The sequence below is a fragment of the Anoplolepis gracilipes genome, chromosome 10, assembly GCF_047496725.1.
Source record: "Anoplolepis gracilipes chromosome 10, ASM4749672v1, whole genome shotgun sequence".
In the NCBI taxonomy this organism is placed as follows: Eukaryota; Metazoa; Arthropoda; class Insecta; order Hymenoptera; family Formicidae; genus Anoplolepis; species Anoplolepis gracilipes.
The window spans coordinates 370,324-393,244 of NC_132979.1; the positions used below are offsets into that span (position 1 = coordinate 370,324).

A 22,921-nucleotide genomic window follows, 5' to 3' on the forward strand; every position below is an offset into this window, starting at 1 on the left:
AAGTCTCATTAATTTGCAAGATAAAAAATTTATATATGCTTTTTATCTTGTTCAGGCTATTGATTTTTATGGAAAATTACAGAAGGAAAATTAAAAACAACACTTTTATTATAGAAAAACGTTTATATATAATTTATTAAGAGATAAGCTTATACGTTAATAATACCGAAGAAACAGGAAACTTATAAAGAGTCTGTAATAGAGAACAATTTTTTTTTAATAGTCACATTACATTAAATAACAAATTATAAAAAATTCAAGATTTATGCTACCTATTGTATCGTTGGTGACGTCGTCGTTAAAACATCTGTGATGTAATATAAATTACAAATTACATCTCCAATCGAACATAATCCTTTCGTTTCATCATCGATTCAGCTGATACGATAACAATTGCAATTTACAATAAAAATAATAAATATTTATACGTGACAGAGTATATATTCATATAGAAATTTACTGCACAAAAAAAAAGTTGATATTGATTGTCAAACTGTTATGAGTTGACTTCTCTTTCTTTCCCCCTCCCCCCCTCTCTCTCTCACCTTTTCTCTCTGAATCGACTCTTACGTATAATCGTCACTATATAAAAAATATATTTGTATAACAAATATATTTTTGAATGTATATAATCTTACATGATGATGCTTCTCGATTAACATGTAATCATACACAAAATACCTTTTAGACTCCGTTTTAAGTAGCTGGCGCGTGAATAAGTAAAGTAATAATTAAGTAAAGATATAAAGATAAAAAAAATACAATTTATCATGAATGAACAATAATTATATGGATGATAATTAAAAAAAAAAAAAAAAAAACCTAAAAAAAAACCTAATTCATTTAATGTGCGACATTATGTGCATTATACATCTAGTCGATCACAAAGAATCCAAGTTTTCAAAGATTTGTGTAATAGCGCATTTGAAAATTCCTTATTTATTGACAGATACTCGCATATGTGTGTGTGTGTGTGTGTGTGTGTATATATATATATATATATATATATATATATATATCTATATACATACACACATTCGTAAAAACAATATATATATCAAATATAATAAATAAAAGAATTCTCTATAATACCTAATCTGCTTTCTGCCGATCGTTCAACAAAACAGTAATAGATAAAGCTGTTTATACAAAACGAAAAATAATTCTCGTGCGTGTGTTTATATTTTAAACTTATTAAATCACTACCTGTTAATGTTAAGGAACCAAATGCTGTTTCGAGTTTTCTGTGAATTATCGTGAATCATAGAGAGATTGTCCCTATAACAAAACGATCCTTCTTGAATTGTCTCTCTTGTATAATCTTATATGCGTGATTAGAACTATATTATATGTTTACTTATCGGGTGTGATTTATTCATTTCTCTCTTTCTTTTTCTTCTTCTCATGCACATATACATACATACTTTAACATATTTTTCATATTTGCAATTATATATTTCAAACATTACTCACACAATGCAACAGCATTGAATCAAAGTAAGTTTACGTCCATTGTAATTATATATATAGTATATATATATATATATATATATATATATATATATATAATAAACTTGTACACAACCGCGTTTTCTATTTCTTACAGATATATAGTTGCAATAATGACTTTGACAGAACCTTTCTCTCTTCTTAGATATACAAAAAAAAGTCTTAATCTGCACCTAGCTTTCACATTACTCTGTACATATCGTTCTTTTTTATAATTTATATTTATATATATGATTACACACATGTGTTTCCATGGTTTGTCAAACATTATTGCATCATTTTATTTTAATCTTGTAAATTCACTATTCTATTTTCTTTCTTCTGGCTCATATAAAAATAACATGCAATGCGAAGCTATCCAACATTGCTTTGTACATTCGCCCGTGCTCCAATGAAACAAAGTTGAACTTAATGAATCTAAAGAGAGTGTTCTCATTGTGGAACTACGACGATTATTTGTATTATCAGGACGCGAAAAGCTATAAATATTAACTTAATGATAGAATGTGAGTGTGATTACGTCAACGCGCGCGCGCGTCGGCCGATAAAGATTTCATAAGTTACTACTTATTAAAAATTCGATCTTTCTTTTTAATGTGAATAAATTTTTGCACACATATTTTATAATTAAATATAAAAATTCGTATTAAAAGAATTTAATTCTGTTTATAATAAAAATATACCCCATTTGTAATTAATTATAATTTCTCTCTTTCTCAAGTTTGTAATGAAGGAAGATCTCAACTAATACTAGCGAATCATAATGACAGAAATAGCATGTAATAATATAAAACTCAATATTAATATTTAATTTTTGATTAATAATATTAATTTAGCACTTTAGTATTAATGTGTAATTTGTCCACATATCGTTTTGTATCATTAAATAAATTTAGTATTATTTATCAATTAAAGAACTTAAATTAAAAATCACAAAAATAAAAACAAAATTGTTATAGACTTACATAGTTTCAACAAAGACAATTTTTTACGTTATTCCATTCATGTATGCTTAAAATGTGACTATAGTATTCTGATAATAAAAGATTATAGATTATTTTCACAAAATGCATTAATTAAATCTGTCAATTTTAGTTGTATTTTCTACGTTTCTCTTCTGTTCTTTTTTTGTTTGACTTCTTTCATACGATTGTTTCACTTTTGTTAAATATAATGAGTAAGACCATGCAGCTAAAAAGAGCAAACGTGTATCGTTTAGAACACTACATTAGATGCAATAATTCGCGATTTTTATCAACTGGAGGTTAATACATTTAAAATTAATCTCATTTATACACGTTATCTCACAATTAGGACAAAATGTGTAATTTTTTAAATGGTATGTCATATACTCTCGCTTTGTCTTTTGCACATAAAAGACAGGCTGAAACATCGATATATACATCTTACGAGTATAAAGTTAAATAGACTAATTCATATCATAGGATAATACATTAAGCTACAAGCAGTTTTGATCATTTCCACATATGATCTTCAGACAGAAACAACTATTAATTGCGTCATTAAAATGCGAGCCGAGAGAGGGTTATACATTTCGTGTATAAGACTAATGATACACCTTCTGTACATTATCGTAGGCATTGTGAATTTGCATACAATAACAATCATTTAAAAACAAAAAAAAAATATGCAGTTTTGTGCTTAACAAAGGCCTCGATTTGTTACTCAAACGTGAGAAAAATTTCGAAAAATTATCTAAATGTTCGACTAAATAAACATTAGCAGTTTTATATGTGTGCATTGGACTCTGTCTACATGTAACATTTAACATATATATCTCACTTCAATAACCGAGCCGATAAAAATTGCACTATTACTCTATATAAATAATCTCAACAAACTTTGATGAAAATCGATATAGCAAAACAATGATCAAACCACTAAGTTCAGGTGTAATTCCAATTCAATGCTGTTCAGCACTACAAGGATTACTGGCCCACTTTGCATCATTGTTTTGGACGTCAGTGTCAGCGTCTGCTCCTTCCGATAAATCGTCATCCGCACCTGGATAAAAAAAAAGTAATATTAAATAATTACTGAAGTAATAGATTATACACGAAATTATCATAGCACGAGTATATCAAGTTTAATTTAAAAATAAATTAAACTTGATATCTGATATAAAAAATAATAATAAAAGAAACTTACATGTTTCTTCCTCTTCATCCTCCTCTTCTTCTTCTTCTAAAGAACAATCACTATCGCTATCTGTACTATCGGAATTAGCCGAGAGGGAACACTGATCAAAATCTTCAGGTTCGGAATAGACTTCCGCACCGGGAAAGATGTATTTACCTGGTGCTAATTGATAATACGAATTTTCTGCGAAAAGGATTGTAATTAATATTTGTATTTATTCAGTGTCCAAATATTTGTAAGAATAAATAATATACCTGGTAACCTGATGGCAAGGCTCTCTCGATTTTTTGGTTGCCAACAATGTCTTTCTAAACTTCTGTTCTTTAATTCAGCAATATCGAATTTCTCCTCCGTGCTATCGACACTATTACAACTGTCACCTATACCCGAATCCAACATGGAATCCACTGACGCTTGCCTAGGCTTCGGTGTCAATTTGTCTGATTCCATTGTATCTATCATTACAGTATTGTCATGCTCGTTTGATTTGTCACAATTGTCTAATGATTTATATAAGGTATTTTCGCTTATAACGGCTTCCGAAGAAAGAGACAATGTTACTGGCACCACCTGACATTCTTTAAAGCTCTTTTTAGACATTGATGCAACATTAAATCTACTTTCTAATGAAGTCATTGCACATTCGACATTCATTTTTGCTGGTGATGATATGGAATTTTTTGATTCACATGTGCTATCGAAATTCATACTTTTGGAATCCTTTTCTACAGTAGTCTCACTTGATCGTCTCTTTGGATTCTCTCCGAAAAGATTGAAGCTTTCTTCTGCATTTTTGACACATTGACCAGTATGGAAAGATGGTGTATAGACATTTATATTTTCTGTTTGGTGCGATATTGTATTTGTAGTCAATAGACTGTTTTGATTTTCAGTCAAGGGTACGTTTTGTGGTTTAAAATCAATCTCTATACTGTCTCGGGATATTTCAGTGTTGCTTGTTGTATCTTGATTCTGTTCCCACATATCGGACAAATGGCGCGATAATAGAAGTTGTGAAGCTTCTTTCAGGATTTTATCATGCCAACAGATTTCTTTATAAGTGTCACCCAATCTACCATAATACCAATAATTAGATCGAGATTTTAATTATCATAATTAAAATCATAAACATTAAAATCATAATATTATTGAATATTAATTGAATAAATTATTATATGCACATTTATGGCAATATATAACGTGCACAAAATTTTTATGTATATAAAAGATTAAATAACACTGAAACATATTTTGCACAGAATGTCTACTCTCAAAGTTTGTAAAAAAATTCCCTGCTCTTCAAGCTACTTTTATTCAAAATTTTAGCTAAAGAAAATATTTTAAAGATTTTTTCTTGCAACTTTCCAAAAAAATTGAACAGCTTTCGTAGATAAACATGTTTCAATTACATAACATTTCCTTTTTTTTTTAATCTTTAAAAATTATAATGTCGATTGCCCATATAAAAGCAAAATTATTAAAGAAAAAATTTTCAAAATATTTCTCCAATAAAATTCCGTGAGAAATTGTTCAATCTTTCCAGACACAAAAGAAATCTTTGAGAATTCCATATTTTCCATTGTTTTTCTACAAAGTAGACACTCTGACAGTTTTTTTTCATATAAAAAATTATAAACTTTTTACTTACAAGTGACATATTTGATTTATAATAATGTCACCATCGCCTAATAGTTCAATGTCGAATTTGAGATGTGGCAATGGTTCTCGGTTAATGAGAATCTGTGGTACATGCGCTGGAATGGACGATGGAATTAGAGCTACTGGCCGAACCTTCAAGGATGAACCAATAACGATTAGAAGATCACAATCATCTTTGTCTTTGGCCATTGCATCGTGAAAAGCGTCTGGAAGTCCTTCACCGAAGAAAACGATATCTGGCTTCATTATACCTTGCGATACCAAGTCTGAAAATTTTAAGCAGATAGAATTAAATAAAATAGTAATTACTTTTTTTCTTTTTTTTTTTTTTTTTTTTTTTTTTTACTTAATGAATAATTTTCTAAAGAGTCGCGTTTGTTTTTATTTTTTTGCTCAATCGTAACACTGTCAATACTGTCAAATTGAGAAAATGATAAACGACAAAACCGTTGCTCTAAATAGCCACGAAACACGGCACTTACGTAAGTAAGTGCAATCTTGTAAGTTTACCTTTATGCGCTTATTAACAAGCGAAGTTTTATTCGCAGTTACGATTGATGTACCGACTTATGTGTTGGATCAGTAACTTCATTTAGTTTGAGACGCAGAAGAGTAGATAACATTCTCTCATTGGTCATCAACTCGCGACACTATAGCAAAGGCTTAAATAACGGAAAACTATCACTAAAGATAGCTAACTCTCCATATCATATTGAAATTGATAAGCCATTACGAAAGACTGCAAATAAATAACTATCAGCAAGAATTATACAAAAACAAATTTCTTTATTTACCTCTGTAATTCTCGCTGCAATTAATTTCGGATATAGAAGGCAATGCGTTGATACGGCATTTCGGGCACGTAGGTATCCTCTGCGCGAAGATATCTTCCCTAACATCATCTGCTTTCACTTGATATTTACATCTTGTACATGATGCAGTGGCAAAAGAGCCTTTAATAGAAAATATTAAATATAATTATAAAATATTATATAATGCAAACTGCAAAAATTAGACATTTTAAACATTTATTGCAAATTTGCTTGAAAATATAATACATAATGGTTTGTTATCTATTTTCATTCTAAAATCTTGAAAAAGATTTTAATTAAAATTTAATTTTAATTAAAATAATTAATTTAAATAATTTTAATTAAAAATTCTTATATCAAAATTTCTATTTCAATTATAAAACATATTTATTGTTTAAAATTGATAAAATATCTAAATTTATATGAAAATTAATGTAAAAAAAATCTGAATGTGTTCAATATTATTAAAATATTCTTTACATTCTTATACAATAGTATTAAAATATTTTTTATATAATAAACAAATAATAATTGTACCTACCATGGCATTCAATTACATTTTTAATACCGGCCACTTGTTCCAAAGTGTCAATATTTTGTGAATAATTTCTTAAAAGTTTCTTCTGTTTTTCTAACATTTTGATGAACCTGTGACATGGGCTAGGTTTAAATTGTCCTGGATAGATTTCACATGCAAATTTGTAAAATGGTCTGGGATCTTGACTAAAATAATTAATGTCAAACATAGCCTGAAAATTAGAGAGGAATTATATATGAATTCCTTTTAAGATATTTAACTGTAAAATATGTAGTCTTGATACATATTTTAGAATATTAACTATATAGCCGCTTGTAACCCAAACAGTTATAAAGCTTTAACTAAAAGAAATTCAAAATTTTAATACCTGTGGATCTGGTAAGTCTGGAAAATCTTGTGCTAGTCTTGAATAAATACCATTTTTACTTCTAAAATCAGGAATACCACAACTAACACTAACACCAGCGCCAGTCAAGACTATAATTTTTTTACTATTACGAATTAATCGTACCGCATCCGATAAGGTATTTATATGTCTAAGTTTTTGCCGCCTCGGAGGTTCTGACATCATATTGATTATAATCTAAAATTCATATAATTCATTGTTATACTTATTTACTTTTTTTTATCAAATCTTAAACAGAGTATCTTCTTAAATTTTGTAAAACAATCTCTGATTTGTTTCAAATATTTTTGTACAAAATTCCAGGTAAAGAGAATATTTTACAGATTTCCTAGTTTTAAAATAAGTTTTTTCAAAATTGTTTTCTCTAATGTTTTTTACGCATACCAGGAAGAACCATTCAAATTTCAAGTGCTAGATTTGCAAGTGTACTGAAAACAACTGAACAGCTTTCAATAAACATTTTTTTCCACATAACATTTTCAAGTTTTTATTGCTAAAAATTATTTACTAAAAAGAATATATATTGCATATTCAATATTTTGTTAAGACATTGAATATAAAAAGATATATATATATATATATATATATATATATATATATATATATTTGTAATATATTTTAAATACATAATTTGCAGCTTGGATATCAATGGATTACTGTTTACAATAAAAAAAAAAAAAAAAAAAATTATTAAGAGAATTTTTAAAAATATTTCTGGAGTTTGAGAATTCCCGAACTTTTATAGGTATAAAAAAAATTCCTAACAATTCTACAGGTTTTCCACGTTTTTCTAGGGAACAGATACTGTTAAATAATCTTATTGGAAAACTACAAAATATATTTTATACCTTCCATAATGTAAGATCGTCAACTTGCTCAGGAATCAATGTGGAATCCATGAAAAGGTGATGTAAGAGATCCCTTGGATTTGCACCTGTCAACATCTGTTTCTGAATCCATGAAGAAGCATTTCTCCATTGATGACTGATTTCAACATCTCCGGAAAGATCAGACAAACCTGATAAATCTGATAAATTTGATACTGTAGAAGACATTTCGTCTTTTTCGTCTGTGGTATCGATTCTGAAATATTAAATTAAATAATTTGTAATTTTAAAAAATGAGTATTTAATATGTGTACGTTATATATAAAAAAATTTCACACAACTACTCTCTGTGAATATTAATATATATTATTTATAAATTTTAATTGTCACAAACGAATTATTTACTCAAATTATTCACTTGACTCTTACAAGTCAATACCAGATGATAGATCAGTATGAACATAGTTACAAGCTTATGCATGCAAGTTCTTTGCAAACTATATCATAGTCCAAAAATTTGATTATAACTAAACAACTTTTAGTTTTTTGACATTTCTGTGTCAGAATTTTTGAATCTATTTTATTTTCATGATACATTATTATTATTATTATATTAAAATAATGTATAAGACATTTTTTGTATGAGAGTGTGCATACTCATATGTATCTTATGTATTGTATGACATACATAGCTATTGATAAATATCTTTTAACAAAGAATTGTCTACAAAACTTACATGCAACCAATACCATTACTAGCAGAATCAATTCTAGATGATGATTTGAGACTTGTAATTGCAGGAGATATGGATGTAGATTTAGATTCATCACTCAGTTCGTTAAATCCACTGTCTGCGCCAAGTATTTCTGTATAATATAAAAATATATTTAATAACTTATATTATAGTATATTAGATTAACTTATATTAATTATACTGTATAAACAGTAAATAAAAAATGTATCATGTCATTATTTTGAAACAATTAATTTATCCATGTCGTTATCCAATATATTTTCTTCTATTATTAATTTTTTAATTTATATTTCATGTAATGTAAAAAGTAAAATAATTTACTTTACTTTTCTGTCTATCTCTTTCCTTGGCTTTATCTCTACCTATTTATTTGTCTATCTATATATATATATATATATATATATATATATTTAATTTAATGTTAACATACAGATATCTAATAAAAAATTAAAAAATAATTATACATTTCTCATTGGTTCATTATTAATGCAATGTGTGTAATAACAATAAAATAATTGTGCACAAATTAAAAAAATATATTTTTGAAAAATGCAATTTAAAAAATTAATTTCTTAATATAGCAATACAAAGTTTATTAAAAAAATGTAATTAAAAAAATTTTTTAATTTAAAAATTAATTTCTTGTAATAATATAGTAATAAAAAAATATATATAACATTGTTCAAAAATTGCGATCTAAAAAGAATTTTAAATTTAAATTTCTAAATTTAAAATGTGCAATTTAAATTTTTAAATTTAAAAGTTAATTGCTTAATATAATAATTAAAATGTGCTTAAAAAATTAATTTCTTAATATAATTATATTTCGCGCCAAGTAATATTTAAACGAATATTCCGTGATATCTCGATTCAACAAAATGGCGGAAGCATGATCGTATATAAAATCTCGGCAGATATAGGAAATTTGTTCCTTCTTCGAAGCTTCGAGAACTTGGAATTTGTTCCACATCAAATGCGAAAAGTGCTATTGAAATAAACTATAACGAGAAAATAAGCGTAGTAGAAAAAGAGAGTACAAAGGAGAACAAAGTGTGAACAGAAGGTGCAGCTGAAACAAACGTACGAATGCCATCTGTGAACGTTTTAATGAGGACGTGATGACCGAACGCGTAGCCAACACTTCGGAATAGGCGATCGATTTTATCGATCGACTTGTATTTTCCTCAGGAATAAATGCATCTTTCAATATTTTGAATAAAAAGAGCAAAAAAATTGGTACGGAATCGTACGTAGCCCGGCCTGGAAACGGTACGAGCGTCGTGAAAAGGCGGTATATAATTTTATGAAATTGCGACGCAATTTATCGCGACCTGTCATGGCGGACAAATGACGCGACGAAGGGCCGCGAGCGCAATGGCGAGGCGAAAAGCGTTCAATGGCTGCCATCTTGCGCGCGAGAGGCACCCGTTTTTCGGCCGAATTTCACGATAATCGCGACGATGGCGTATATTCGTTAGGCCAGAAATTTCGATACCTTCGAGCTCGTCGTGCGGGCTGTCACGTGGCAGCTCGGTGAGCGACGGTCCCTCCAGGGTCGCGGAGACGTTCCCCTCGTGATCGCCGCCATCGATCTTGCGACGTTTCACCGGAGACGAATATTCCAGCAGCTCCGAACTCGACGCCATTTTCGACAGCAATGCCGAGCAATGCGGTGAAGTGTCGTATTCTCCGGGCTAGCCGCCTGCTCCGTCAGAGGTCGCCCCGGTCCCCGATCTTCCCGCCGCGCTTTCCCTTTCCCCCACACTTTTTCTTCCTACCTCTATCCTCTATTTCCTACGCTTTTTATGTATGCTTCTCGCATATAGCGCCGCAACAAGATATTCGAAAGATAGATACAGATAGAGGGTGTCTATTTTCCCTGCTAAAATACGAGTAACCTTTGGAAGTGTTCGAGAATTTATTTTGTGCCTGAAAAAATCAGAGAGCTTTGTTTATAGAATTTTATAGGGACTCGAGAAATTTTTTTTACATTCTCTCTTTGATAATTTTCCTCCTACAGAGCGTCTACTGCTTGAAAAATATAGAAAACTTTTCGAATTCTCAGAGATTTATTCTTTTATGCCTGAAAAATTAAAAGGAATTCTCATGGAATTTTATTGGGAATCAAGAAATTTTTTTAGAGATTTTTTACTCTTAAATTTTGTAAGCCCAGTCGATAATTCATTTTTTTTGTAATTTTTAATAAAAAAATAAAAAATGTTATGCAATTGACAAATGTTTATTTTATAAAAGCTATTGCGTTTTTTCCAATATATTTGCATTAGTTAGGTTTATTTAAAAACATATAAAATATTTAAGGCTCTTTATCTAGAATTTTGAATAAAAATGCTTGAAAGATTTCTAAGAAATTTTTTTACATACTTAAGTAGGCACTTTGTCATGTTGATTAACTGTTATAATTGATAATGATAATTTCGTAATTTAAAAATTATATTTTTACGCTATACAGAGTTTAACCATTGTCATGGTTTAGCCAATATATATATATAAATTAAACAGATTTTTATATAAAATGCTTATATTTTAAAAAGTTTTAAAATACAAATAAAATAACGATTTAATAATAAATCATTTGATAATTAAAGATTTTTAAAGACTAATTGATATAAATATAATTTTTATAAATATATAAATAGTTTTATATTTAAATTATTTATATCAATTAGTCTTTTAATATTTTATATCTTTTTTATAGAGAAGTTATATGTATAAAGATTTTTTAGAGTGTATTTTAAAATATTTCTCATCTGTGTGAGTTATTGAATATAAATCTTTTAAATATGCCTTAATTTTCTTATAATATATTTTTTATATACATATTAGCGTTTTCGTAAAGCGAGCACAGAAAGTGAGTAGCTTTTACATGATCGCTGGTATATACTTTTAGATCTAAAGGTCTGTTCTTAATTGCTGAACTGGCTGCACTAGACTGCACTATTTCAGATAGAGATATCTTTCTGCTTCCAATATGGAAGAAAAAAAAATACCCTAGAAAATTTCTAGAGATCCAAGAATTTTTTCTATCCTGCAGCCAATCAACACGTATATCAGCCTGAAGTTTATCCTAAATTTTATTTTGTCCAAAACTGGACGTTTCCCCACTTCTTGGGGCAGAGATGGCGCTGAAAATCATCTTGTTCTGCTAAAAAGAAGAGTGCTTCTCACGTAGCTTCCTTTCCATCATTGGTAGTGATGTGAGTAAGACGTCCTGCTTCTTTTCTCCGTTTTTTTTTCGTAATATATTATTACTTGTTTTTATCAGTCGGCAAATTTTTAAAATTGCTTTGCTTTGTCAATAATTTTTCTTTTTATTTTTGCGAACTGAGTAATGTATTCGAATATACGTTTTTAGACCTCATCGTTTTATAACCATTGTACATACACGTGGTTGTGCCTTATCTTGACGATTAAAGTGTGTTTGAATAGAACATTTATCTTTTCTCATATTTTATATGAAATAACAAACTTGCATTTGTCGTTTATGCGTTCGGGAAATTAAATGTATTTCAGTCACAATTAGAGTCGGTTTTTTCACGTGCACATATATGTTTTAGTAAAAAAACATAGTTTTAGTAAAATACCTAATTCAAGTAAAAAAACGATTTGTGGCTGTTTCTAAAAATTTTTCATTAATTGGGCTAGTCATTTTAATAGCTAGTCGAGCTAGAATGTCCTCTCATTTTGGCATGCCTCTATCTTGTATCTCGATAGAGCATGAATGCTTGTGGGAGGTAAAGCAAAGAGGGAATTGCCTTCGGAGTCCACACGATATTGTCTGGAACCGTTTCTCTATATTCCCAATAATTCCTAAATATTGACTGAATATACATTCTAGTAGGCTTTAAATGTACGCAGAAACTACATAGCATTTTTATGATTTTAGGGTCAGATAGAATAAGAAAATAAAAACTTTAAATGGGACTGATATTTTGTATATCCATCTGAGGAGGACAATAAGGAACAAGAAGATCTCTCGATTAAGGATAAAAAAAGTTTCAAACAGAAGAATGTCAGGCTTTACATCATTGGACAAGCTTATCGAGCACTACGTAACATTGGTAGAACACACTTCGACTATCTCACATACAGTTCATGTGATTTTTGGACATTTTCCAACCTAAAGAAGAAAGTTGGAAATATTGATTAAAAAATGAAAAATATCTCTACAGCATGTCTTTGGAAAGCTTAGTGAAACATTGCAAGTGCTATTTACAATACGAAGAACAGTACTATTTTGAGAAAAAAAATCCATCTCAATTATTAAGACATTCAGAATTAAAATAACACAATAAATTAATATATTTTTTTGGAATAGTCCTTTATAACTTATATAAAAAATTAAAGATAAACAGCAATAGAAATTTTCATAATATATGAAAATATTAGCAATATAAACAGCAAATACAAATAAAATAAGTTCGGGTACAAAATGGCACATTTAAAATAAGTAAGTTTCCATAAATTATATATATATAATTTTCTTAAAATAAATTATTAAAAGCTTTTATATGATGATATTAGCATATGATATGATTGTGATATTACACACATTTTCCTCTAAGAAGAACTGAATTTACAAATTGCAACTCGCTTTCACAACTATAAATTTCAAAATTAAATTCTAATGTCTATGTTTCTGTATGTTAACTTTAGGTTGCAAACACTATTGTTGGAGATTAACAATCGAGATCAAGTGATAACATCACAAGGATAATTATAAGGCATACTTTTGCCAATGTGAAGGATGTTCTCAAACCAGAGGAAAAACAAAATACTTAGCATAAATAAAAAATGATATGATATGCATTAGGATAAGAAACTTAAAATTTAATATAACGTCAGTGCAAGGTAACAGAGAGCCTCTCTCTCTTTCTTTTTCTTTCAATATAAAATAACTTTAAACTATTTTGCAATTAATTATATCATTACTGTATATGACATATGTTAATATATAGACTGTGAAAAATTTAATAAATTTTATGATATATATGTAAGTTCAGTCTTTACTGTATACTAAATGTTAGCACCTCTAGAAAATATCTTGTCAATAATATTGCTTACAATCCTAGCGTTTTGCAGATATGGTGATATATTCGTGCTTCCTCCGGTTTGTCCAAACATCCGTAAAGATTGTTCAGTTTCAAGCAATCGGTTTTACTCATCGCTTTTCGTTGGCCGATCATGACACCGGGCGTTTTCGGTGTCACAGTTGGTTTCATAGGATCTATACTAAAAAAATAGTTACCGTAATGCATTATACTGTCATATCCATACTCATAACTATACGTCGCGTTCTCCGGTGATTGCTTGTTGAAGTTTGATCGAAATCCTAATACAAAAGAAGCGACCGTTAAGAAAATGTCTACGAATATATTGGTTCAACAATTATATAAATATGCATAAAGGAAACATTTTTACCAGGTATAATATTTTCGTAATGTATATCTATATACGTGTCTCTATCGGCACGACTGTGCTCGTGGAAGATACCGAGAGCGTGCATCAACTCGTGTATCGCTCTTCCCTCGTTTTCCAAGCAATTCGGTCCTTTCTCGTTTGGTGGTTCCAGGGAAAGAATCTGAGTTCCACCAAATTTGCCCACAAACGACCAGCATCTGGATTAATTTGTTTAGAGACGAAAGTTGAAATTAATCTTATTTTTCAAAGCCCAATTCAACATGTATGTTTTATACATAAAATGCGTATATTTACCCTTTAGGATACATTATTGGCCAAATCAGTAAGAAATCCTTGAGTTTACCATCCCATGGAATAAACTTGATGCATGTCATATAATTTATATATGTAATTGCTTTATATATTTTTATATAATCCTGCGGATCTGGAAACAAAATCTTGTACATTATTATCATGTTCTCTTATCTGTTTTTAACACAATATAGAATATAATATTAAATGTACTTATTTATACATACATACCATATAGAACGCTAATTACATAGGGAACTGTTCTATTTTGCCACAGTTTATCCGGAAAAACATCCCAACGTAATCCAACACGCAAATAATTGAAATACTAAACATAATAAATAATATAAAATACATGTAAGAAATATAATAAGAAAAAAAAAAGAAATAATATGTACTTCGCTAGTTACAGCTATATCTCCTTCAAACAAACCAGGACGGACTTCCGGGTCTTGCGACGATTCATAAAGACGTAATAAATCATTTTGGTTCGATGTTCTAACTATATGTGGAGTTTTATCTTATAAAATTTGTATTCTTCGACATTATACTTAATGCAAAATATTCAGTCTCGATATGCGATTATAAATCCTCTTCATACTCACCTATATTATTAGGCACGATAGGGTGTATTGCGTTGACAGAAGATTTATTTATTGGTGAAGCGATTGCAATGGTTGTGCAAAATAAATATGTACACGTTAGCAATTTCATTTTCATTATTTATTCGTATTATACGGTTTCGTAACACTAACAATTACGAGATATTACCTACGAGATATTACCCGCGGATTTTTTTTCAAAAAGCGGTGTCTTGACACGTGACAGATACAGTCATAGGTTAGGATAACAGCTGATTGGCAAAGCCAATAGTCGACGAGATCCCTCGGAAAATTTCAAGCTTTTTATTTGAGATACAAAAATATGAATATATAATATATATCCTGTTTACAGTTTATTAACGTTTTCGTGAAATTTACTCAGTATTTAAATATTGTTCATGTATGAGGATTAGGAGAATTATTATGGGATTTTCACAAAAAACTGAGCCAAATTTAGATCATGCAATTGCAGGAGCTGCTAGTGGATTTATAACGAGATTTCTATGTCAACCTTTAGATGTTATAAAAATTAGATTTCAAGTAAGTTTTATTATATAATAAATCTTTTGTGGTATATATTTTCTTCTGCTTTTGCAATTACATAATTATCTTTCTTGCAGTTACAAGTTGAACCAATTTCAAAATGTCACATTAGCAAATATAAATCTGTTTCACAAGCTTTTTTGTTAATCTTGAGAGAAGAAGGAATTTCTGCTTTATGGAAAGGCCATATACCTGCGCAATTACTGTCAATTACCTATGGAACTGCTCAGGTACAGAATAAAATTTGTGCAGTAATATATTTAATTTAGTAATTAATATATACAGAATATAAAAAATCCTGATACTTAAACTAACATATATTAATTGCTAATTAAATAAATTATTGGATAAATTTTATTATATATACATTGCATCCTACTCCTTTTTGCAGTTTTATTCCTACAATGTGTTTATAAAAATGATGCAAAAATTGCCAAAAATTGAGCAATGGAATCATTCGATGCATTTTATCGCTGGTACTGGTGCTGGAAGCATAGCGATAATCATTTCATTTCCTTTTGATACTGTAAGGACTAGATTAGTAGCCCAGTCGAGTAATCATCAAGTATATAATGGAGTATTACATTCTTGTAGGTAAGTTACAGAAAGATTATTTTCAATTTACACGTTAATACTAATAATAAAAATTCCAACACAACATTTTTATTATGACACAAATATTTTTATAATTTAATAATATATATATATATATATTTTTTTTTTCTTTCAGTTCGATTCTTCGACAAGAGTCGCCGAAAGTTTTCTTCTCTGGTCTATTACCAACTTTATTGCAAAATGCTCCACACACTGGCTTGCAGTTTGCATTTTATAAATTTTTCACAGATTGCTATAAAAGATATACTTCTGGTACTGATACTAATTTTTACAATTCTATGCTATCTGGTAGTGCTGCTGGATTCATTACGAAAACGATTGTCTATCCATTTGATCTTGCTAGAAAAAGGTTGCAGATACAAGGTTTCCAACATGGACGTAAAGGATTCGGCAAATTCTTTCAATGTAATGGATTATTAGATTGCTTAAAAATGACTGTAAAAGAAGAGGGAATACAAGGTCTTTTTAAAGGTCTAGTACCGACTCAGATAAAAGCTACCACAACTTCAGCTCTGCATTTTACCGTCTATGAGCAAGTTTTATTACTGTTAAGAATATTGTAATATATAAGAGTAAGTTTAAATGTATTTGCTTATATGATGGATTTATTTTAATGTATACATATCTATGCATATATATATATATATATATATATATATATATATATATACTACACTTTCTTTTTTGCAAATATATTAATTTATTAACATAATTTGTATGTAAATATAATTTTTAATTTGTACTCTTTGTAAAAGACTGATTTTTCCAGCATACATATTGTATATATTTGTAAATAAAAATTATATAAATTCTAAATAAAACTTAAATATACAAATTATATAAGTTTATCATTAAGTCTCTACTCTGACCTAAATATAAATATATATCACAATATTGATTCTCAAAAATCAAGATTATACATTCTAGTCTCTATATACCTACATTAAATTAATTTGTGCAGGCATATTTTCAGGTTCCCCTTCTAAAACAGCCATAATATTTCTTGCTGTAATTCTGGCCATTTCATCTCTGGTCTCTATGGTAGCGCTTCCTATGTGAGGTAAAACGACTAAAAGGATAAATTTAGATTAATATTATTTTATATATATATATATATATATATATATATATATATATATAATTTCATGTGTGAAAAATTTCTGTACGACATGAATCTTTAATTATATATACTTACCACAATTATTCAATTTTAAAAGTTCATTATCTAATGGTATCGGTTCCGGTGTCACAACGTCTAAGCCAGCTGCTGCAATTGTGCCACTCTTCAAGGCGTCTATTAGTGCTTCTTGATCCACCACGTCTCCACGACTACCGTTCACGAATATAGCTGTTTTTTTCATTCGCTTGAAAACGTCAGCGTTAAACATTTGCTTCGTCTCTGGCGCTAAAGCTACAGTCACTACGACAAAATCACTGTTCTCGAGTAATATGTCAAATTCGACTTTTTCACCGCCGAATTTGGACGCCTCCGGTTTGATTGCTCTGCTTGTATACAATATTTTAGCGGTGTTGAAGCTTTTGAGCACCTCTGCCACCCTGAAGCCGATTCTACCCAAACCGACAATTCCTACAGTCTTCCCAGACAATCCTGTACCACACATCCATTTCGGCGCCCAGGTTTTCCATTCGCCTCTGCAATAGAATATGTTTCAGTTTTCATGTCATTATACATACTTTCGTAATATATTCTTAATACTTCAGCATACTTGTAAATTGCTTTATTCGCCTGCAATAAATTCCTCGACGTGGCTAATAAAAGACCTACTACCAGTTCTGCGGTTGCTTCAGTCAAAACATCAGGAGTATAACCGACTCTGATGCCTCTTTTCTTTAAAGCGTTTAAATCCAGGTGATCGACACCCACTGACATAGATGCCACAACTTTCAATTGTGAACCTGCAGCTTTCAGAACTTCATCATCTATTTTATCCGTTAGCACACAAAACAGAGCATCTACTCCACTGATTTTAGACAATAATTCTGTTCGTGGTATCGGTTCAGGTTTGTCCCAAAGTATGGTCTTATATCTGTAACATAAAAAGCCAGATGACAAGTAATAACAACTATATCGTATATCGTACTGTTACATTTCCTATGATATTTGTTTCATGACATTATATTGCATAATTATTTAAAATTTACATATGAAATTAAATAAAGAAACTAAACTGTATAAAATTATATAATTATATAAAAACTAAAAAAAAAAAAAAAAAATATGGAAGAATGAGATAATATAAATCATGTTTTACAATGTAATAAAATAAAAAAATTGTTTAACAATAAAAATTTGTTTTAACAATAAAAATTTACTGTAAATAGAATATTCACCGTTCGTTCAGTAAAGATAAACCTGCAATAGGTATGTCCGGTCGTGTAATTAAAACTTTAGGTGTATCCATTTCGACAGAACTCATTAGGACTTTCGGACAATTGCAGATCGCTGGATTGAGCCTGTGTGAAAAAACAAATCTCTCGCTTCGCTTAAAGAAACTAGCCTTCCTGTATTGCATTATGTATTATCACTTAACGAACTAACCTCTAGAAGTCTCTTGTAAATCTCTGAGATTTTTTTGTGCGGAAAAGATGAATTATATTCCTTCCTCCTTTGAATCAGAAATTCAATTATATATAATTATAAATAAATAGTGATTTTTGGAAATTTTATTCTCTCGCATCTGTGGATAATGACTTGTGATTCTCCTTCTTTTAAATATTTAATTTTCACTGTGTTTCTAATTTTTTTAAACTACACAATCTTTTTAAATTATAAATTTTTTTGCACTAAAAATTCACGATAAAATATATCACCGACATGGCAGTCTCTGTAAGACTGCAAGACTTTCAAGCTTCAAGATGAAATAAAATAGCATGAGCTATGTAATATAGTGTTGGTGGTGTTTGAGATAAAAATTATTATTGCAGAGATGTCTGCTGCAATTATGTAATAAATTTATAGTTGAAACTTGCTACAATCAGAGATATACTTATAAGATAGAAATTTCACAAGATACATGAAGTGGTTATAAAATTTGATTTATAGAGAATGCGTTTATTTATATATTTATTATTAATATTGTTCATTGACATATATATGTATATACATTTTTAATTATTAATTTTTTTATAACAAAGTTTCTTACATATTTATTTCTATATATATTATTATTAATACTAATATAATAGAAGGCATTTATCCATAACAATTATGTTTGAAAATTATATATAAAATTAGCAAAAAAATATGTAAAAAAAAAAAAAGGGATAGATGTCTTTTATACTCTTTTTTTTTTTTTTTTAATTCAGCTATTATATATAGTGTGCTTCTGTTTCTTGATAATACTGTATAAATTGATAGGTAAAACGGCTTTCTATAATTTTATAAAAATAATACTACAGAATACAAAAATCGTCAAATAAAAGACCTATAACAAATTATACTGTATCAATATACAAATGCCTTGCTATCCTCTAAACGATCGGACTCCTTCGCGTCCTTCTGATTTCTCATAGCTGCCGCGACTGTGTTCTTCATTAGCATCGCCACCGTCATGGGACCCACGCCACCGGGGACTGGTGTAATATGTCCAGCAACTTTCTTTACACCTTCGTAATCCACATCTCCTACCAGGCGATACTTGCCGTCTGCCGTCTTTACCCTGGTAATTCCCACGTCAATCACGCAAGCGCCCGGTTTTATCATTTCCTTGGTGATCAAGCCGGGAACTCCAGCCGCCACCACTACTAGATCCGCCAGCTTTGTATACTTTTCTAGTTCTGTGTGAGGTGTGTTAATATGGCAGATTGTCGTTGTCATGTCCAAGGCACCTGTTTCACCTAAAAATAGAATATATGATTAGTTTGAAAAAATAAAAAAAAAAAAAAGAAAGAATCAAACTCATGTTATTTGACAGTATATAAATAATAAGATCGAAATTTATTAAAGTTTTTCTATAAAGAAGAAAGATTTATTAAATTACATTGTCGCTAGTTACTGATACGATTCTACTTTAGTGGGACATTACAACTTTGCTATCAAATTAATATTACCTTTGCCATCTGCGTGAAGTAATAACGCAATAGGTAGTCCTACATGTTTCGATCTACCAACAACCACAGCATTTTTTCCAAATGTCTCGATTTTGCTTCTAAGTACTAATTCTTTGACAGCCAGGGGGGTGGCTGGTATAATACTACTCTTGTCCAGTGTCAAATTGCCAAGATTCACTAAATGGAACCCATCTACATCTTTTTTAGGAATTATTGCTTGGCACACTTCTTTGTCATTCATTCCTTTTGGCAATGGTAATTGTACTAGTACGCCATCAACGGATGGATCTTTATTAAGATTATCAATTTCCACAAGAAGTTCCGCTTGTGTTATATCTTCTCCCAAATGAATAGTGTAACTCTCAATTCCTGATTATTGATAAATAAAATATTAGTATAGATAAATTTATGAATAAAAAAACCTTTATTGTTTGTTGAAATAAAAAATATATTTACCTACTATCTTTGCAGCTTTCATTTTTCTACCAATATATGCTTTGCTAGCTGGGTGATTTCCAACTAAGATTGCTACTAATTTTGGTCTTTTTTTCCCAGCATTTACACAAGTATCTATAACAGTTTTTAATTCCTCTTGAATCTCATCTGCTATTTTTAACCCATCTATTATCGCAGCTTCTTGCCTGTACATAAAAAAAATTCAGAATTATTCTATATATTAGTCTGCAGGTTACATTCATAATACAATTAATACATTTTTATTCTTGTCAAGATTATAGTATTAAATATTATACAGAAGGATTGTTTTAATGCGACCAAACTGGCAAATTAAACTTATTTATTTCTTGAATGTTTGACATTCAATTGACTTTCTGACGTGTAAATATGACGAATTTACAACTCTCTAACCGTAAGAACGTCAATTTAGACTCGAAAGGATTTAAAATCGACCTTAAGGTCAAAACGTCATCTTTATATCAAACATTCAATAAATGTTTAATTTAGTCGCATTAAAACAATACTTCTGAATAATTTTCGTCACTGGTGATACAAATTATTATCAATAAATATTATACATTTTTGAAAAATAATCATCGTTTTGCGCATTATTTATGTACATATTAAAAATAATTTATAATTTTATTATTACTATATAATAAGTATGTTTTTTACACATATATGTATTGAGATTAATTTGTTAGACATATTCTTTGAATTGCAGATTAAAAACATTATTTATCATACATGTTACAAACATCTGAAAAACAATAGAAAAACCATTTTTACACTTACCGGATTTTTGACAGATGCAGCTTTCTCGCAAAAGTCTGCGAGACGACGGAGAAGATGCTCTTCCGGGAGAACATTATTCGCTGTTGTTGCTTCGAGAGATTCAATCACTCTTCTGAAATACATGCTACTGCATGCTGTTAAAAGCTTAAGATATGCCGAGGAATTCCGGTTTCAAAAAGCTTGTGCAATCCGTATTACGTGGGTTCGCGATAATACGAATGTCGTTTGGACAAACAACTGTCATAAAAACAATGCTGCTCGCAGGGGGTCTCTATAATACTGACGTTTTAGGCGGCGTTTATTGCGAAATCGAATAAGACCGCGAGCGGTCAGACCAGTTTTGCCTTTCGCTATTCGGAAAAAAAAATTATGTGAAAAAATAGTTGAATTCCAATGCAAATCCATGTTCGTTCGACGTAAGGAAAGTCAAGTATGAAATGACCATAGAGACATTAGATATCTCTAAACTCTATGGGAATGACCATAGAGAGATTAGATATAGAGCACGCGAGTGCTAACTCGTAATGGATGCGATTGTGAAATAGAAAGAGAACGCTGCATATAGGCCCCTTGCCCCTTGACCCTTGTGTCAGACAGAGGAAAACTTGCCCCAGCTTGCGCATGCTCGATTAGACAAAGACACAAGGGGCCTATGCAGCTCTTTTTTTATTTCGTTATCGCGTTTTCGGCTCTCTCGCGTACTCTATATCTAATATCTCTATGGGAATTAACAGGGTGACAGACGTATTATCCGTCAACCAATAAGAGAATTTTTGATAGTGGCTTAAAGATGGAGCCAGAAATCCATTTTCGTGGGCACAAATGTTTTACGTCACCGCTGGATGATCCATCAATCAGAGCGCGCTCATATTTTACACTTTATGTGATGTATTTGAAAAAGAAAAAAAAAATATGGTAAACAAATGGTTTGATATATCAAATACACCAGAACGTATAAAATAATATGTAAATATAAAATTATTTATTTATCTATTTTTATTTGACTGAAGAGAGATAGTTTACAAGAAATTTCACAAAAAATTGCTGTCATTTTGCATATTGTTAGTCGCACCAATTAATTTTCATTTACGAATAAAAAAGTTATGTGTTATAAAATTTATTCCTGACAAATTTATTTTCATTCTAAATAATGTCTGTCTTGTTAACAAATCATAGTATTATCTATTAATATTTAAGATAATTCTGTGATAAAATGATGAGACACATTTCCTATTCAGGTTTTAGGAACTATTTTTATGACATATCAAGCGACACTATGTTTAAGATAATTATATGATAAAGAGAAAGAGAGAGAGACAGACATTCTCTGTTCTTTTCTCTGTTTTCTTTAGATTTAGAAACTACTTATTAAATGATATAATTGTTTAGTGTAAATTTCACAAGATACATGAAGTGGTTATGAAATTTGATTTATAGAGAATG

General features: G+C 29.7%; 5 protein-coding genes across 9 annotated transcripts; 1 reads left to right on the top strand and 4 right to left on the bottom strand.

Moving 5' to 3' along the window:
• Window positions 1-103: 103 nt before the first annotated feature.
• On the bottom strand, window positions 104-10,333 carry Sirt1 (Sirtuin 1). The gene is made up of 10 exons (XM_072901315.1): window positions 10,162-10,333; window positions 8,649-8,778; window positions 7,933-8,167; window positions 7,046-7,261; window positions 6,682-6,889; window positions 6,123-6,281; window positions 5,318-5,594; window positions 3,924-4,741; window positions 3,679-3,852; window positions 104-3,534 (listed from the first exon to the last, which is right to left on the bottom strand). The coding sequence occupies exons 1-10, from the start codon at window positions 10,310-10,312 to the stop codon at window positions 3,434-3,436; spliced, it is 2,469 nt and encodes an 822-aa protein (XP_072757416.1). The 5' UTR covers window positions 10,313-10,333; the 3' UTR covers window positions 104-3,433.
• A 3,411-nt stretch (window positions 10,334-13,744) lies between these two features.
• On the bottom strand, window positions 13,745-15,116 carry LOC140669917 (hatching enzyme 1.2-like). 3 transcript variants are annotated; one of them, XM_072900127.1, is made up of 6 exons: window positions 15,002-15,116; window positions 14,795-14,847; window positions 14,628-14,724; window positions 14,400-14,529; window positions 14,106-14,302; window positions 13,745-14,016 (listed from the first exon to the last, which is right to left on the bottom strand). In XM_072900127.1, exons 1-6 carry the CDS (start codon window positions 15,114-15,116, stop codon window positions 13,745-13,747), a joined length of 864 nt encoding a protein of 287 aa, XP_072756228.1. The 3 variants fall into 3 exon arrangements, with proteins under 3 accessions (XP_072756228.1, XP_072756227.1, XP_072756226.1); XM_072900126.1 differs by having other exon boundaries at window positions 14,807-14,898; XM_072900125.1 differs by having other exon boundaries at window positions 14,795-14,898.
• Window positions 15,117-15,400: 284 nt separating this feature from the next.
• LOC140669915 (mitochondrial thiamine pyrophosphate carrier) lies at window positions 15,401-16,794 on the top strand. Its single transcript, XM_072900124.1, has 4 exons — window positions 15,401-15,538; window positions 15,619-15,771; window positions 15,933-16,135; window positions 16,272-16,794. Exons 1-4 carry the CDS (start codon window positions 15,401-15,403, stop codon window positions 16,717-16,719), a joined length of 942 nt encoding a protein of 313 aa, XP_072756225.1. The 3' UTR covers window positions 16,720-16,794.
• Window positions 16,795-17,013: 219 nt separating this feature from the next.
• Window positions 17,014-19,090, bottom strand: LOC140669912 (glyoxylate reductase/hydroxypyruvate reductase). Of its 2 annotated transcripts, XM_072900120.1 has the most exons (5): window positions 18,717-19,089; window positions 18,509-18,631; window positions 17,884-18,204; window positions 17,352-17,809; window positions 17,015-17,225 (listed from the first exon to the last, which is right to left on the bottom strand). In XM_072900120.1, exons 2-5 carry the CDS (start codon window positions 18,592-18,594, stop codon window positions 17,095-17,097), a joined length of 996 nt encoding a protein of 331 aa, XP_072756221.1. In that variant the 5' UTR covers window positions 18,595-18,631; window positions 18,717-19,089; the 3' UTR covers window positions 17,015-17,094. The 2 variants fall into 2 exon arrangements, with proteins under 2 accessions (XP_072756220.1, XP_072756221.1); XM_072900119.1 differs by having other exon boundaries at window positions 17,014-17,225; window positions 18,509-19,090.
• Window positions 19,091-19,240: 150 nt separating this feature from the next.
• LOC140669913 (bifunctional methylenetetrahydrofolate dehydrogenase/cyclohydrolase, mitochondrial-like) lies at window positions 19,241-21,914 on the bottom strand. Of its 2 annotated transcripts, none has more exons than XM_072900121.1 (4): window positions 21,479-21,914; window positions 20,684-20,868; window positions 20,228-20,596; window positions 19,241-20,014 (listed from the first exon to the last, which is right to left on the bottom strand). In XM_072900121.1, exons 1-4 carry the CDS (start codon window positions 21,550-21,552, stop codon window positions 19,623-19,625), a joined length of 1,020 nt encoding a protein of 339 aa, XP_072756222.1. In that variant the 5' UTR covers window positions 21,553-21,914; the 3' UTR covers window positions 19,241-19,622. The 2 variants fall into 2 exon arrangements, with proteins under 2 accessions (XP_072756222.1, XP_072756223.1); XM_072900122.1 differs by lacking the exon at window positions 21,479-21,914 and adding an exon at window positions 20,940-21,096.
• Between the last annotated feature and the right edge of the window lie 1,007 nt (window positions 21,915-22,921).

Bases quoted from the DNA above. Each gene is read 5' to 3' on its own strand.
- Sirt1 (XM_072901315.1), bottom strand. From the start codon at position 10,312: ATGGCGTCGAGTTCGGAGCTGCTGGAATATTCGTCTCCGGTGAAACGT. The intron at 8,779-10,161 runs GTATCGAAATTT...TATATTATACAG, and splicing joins CCCGCACGACGAGCTCGAAG to AAATACTTGGCGCAGACAGT. The intron at 8,168-8,648 runs GTAAGTTTTGTA...TTAATATTTCAG, and splicing joins AGTAATGGTATTGGTTGCAT to AATCGATACCACAGACGAAA.
- LOC140669917 (XM_072900125.1), bottom strand. From the start codon at position 15,116: ATGAAAATGAAATTGCTAACGTGTACATATTTATTTTGCACAACCATT. The intron at 14,303-14,399 runs GTAAATATACGC...AAATTAATCCAG, and splicing joins CCAATAATGTATCCTAAAGG to ATGCTGGTCGTTTGTGGGCA. The intron at 14,017-14,105 runs GTAAAAATGTTT...CTTTTGTATTAG, and splicing joins TTACGAAAATATTATACCTG to GATTTCGATCAAACTTCAAC.
- LOC140669913 (XM_072900121.1), bottom strand. From the start codon at position 21,552: ATGTTCTCCCGGAAGAGCATCTTCTCCGTCGTCTCGCAGACTTTTGCG. The intron at 20,597-20,683 runs GTAAATATATTT...ATCAATAATCAG, and splicing joins GAAAGCTGCAAAGATAGTAG to GAATTGAGAGTTACACTATT. The intron at 20,015-20,227 runs GTAATATTAATT...TTCTATTTTTAG, and splicing joins ACTTCACGCAGATGGCAAAG to GTGAAACAGGTGCCTTGGAC.
- LOC140669915 (XM_072900124.1), top strand. From the start codon at position 15,401: ATGAGGATTAGGAGAATTATTATGGGATTTTCACAAAAAACTGAGCCA. The intron at 15,539-15,618 runs GTAAGTTTTATT...TCTTTCTTGCAG, and splicing joins TTATAAAAATTAGATTTCAA to TTACAAGTTGAACCAATTTC. The intron at 16,136-16,271 runs GTAAGTTACAGA...TTTTTCTTTCAG, and splicing joins GGAGTATTACATTCTTGTAG to TTCGATTCTTCGACAAGAGT.
- LOC140669912 (XM_072900119.1), bottom strand. From the start codon at position 18,690: ATGCAATACAGGAAGGCTAGTTTCTTTAAGCGAAGCGAGAGATTTGTT. The intron at 17,810-17,883 runs GTATGCTGAAGT...ATTCTATTGCAG, and splicing joins GCGAATAAAGCAATTTACAA to AGGCGAATGGAAAACCTGGG. The intron at 17,226-17,351 runs GTAAGTATATAT...TTATCCTTTTAG, and splicing joins TTTAAAATTGAATAATTGTG to TCGTTTTACCTCACATAGGA.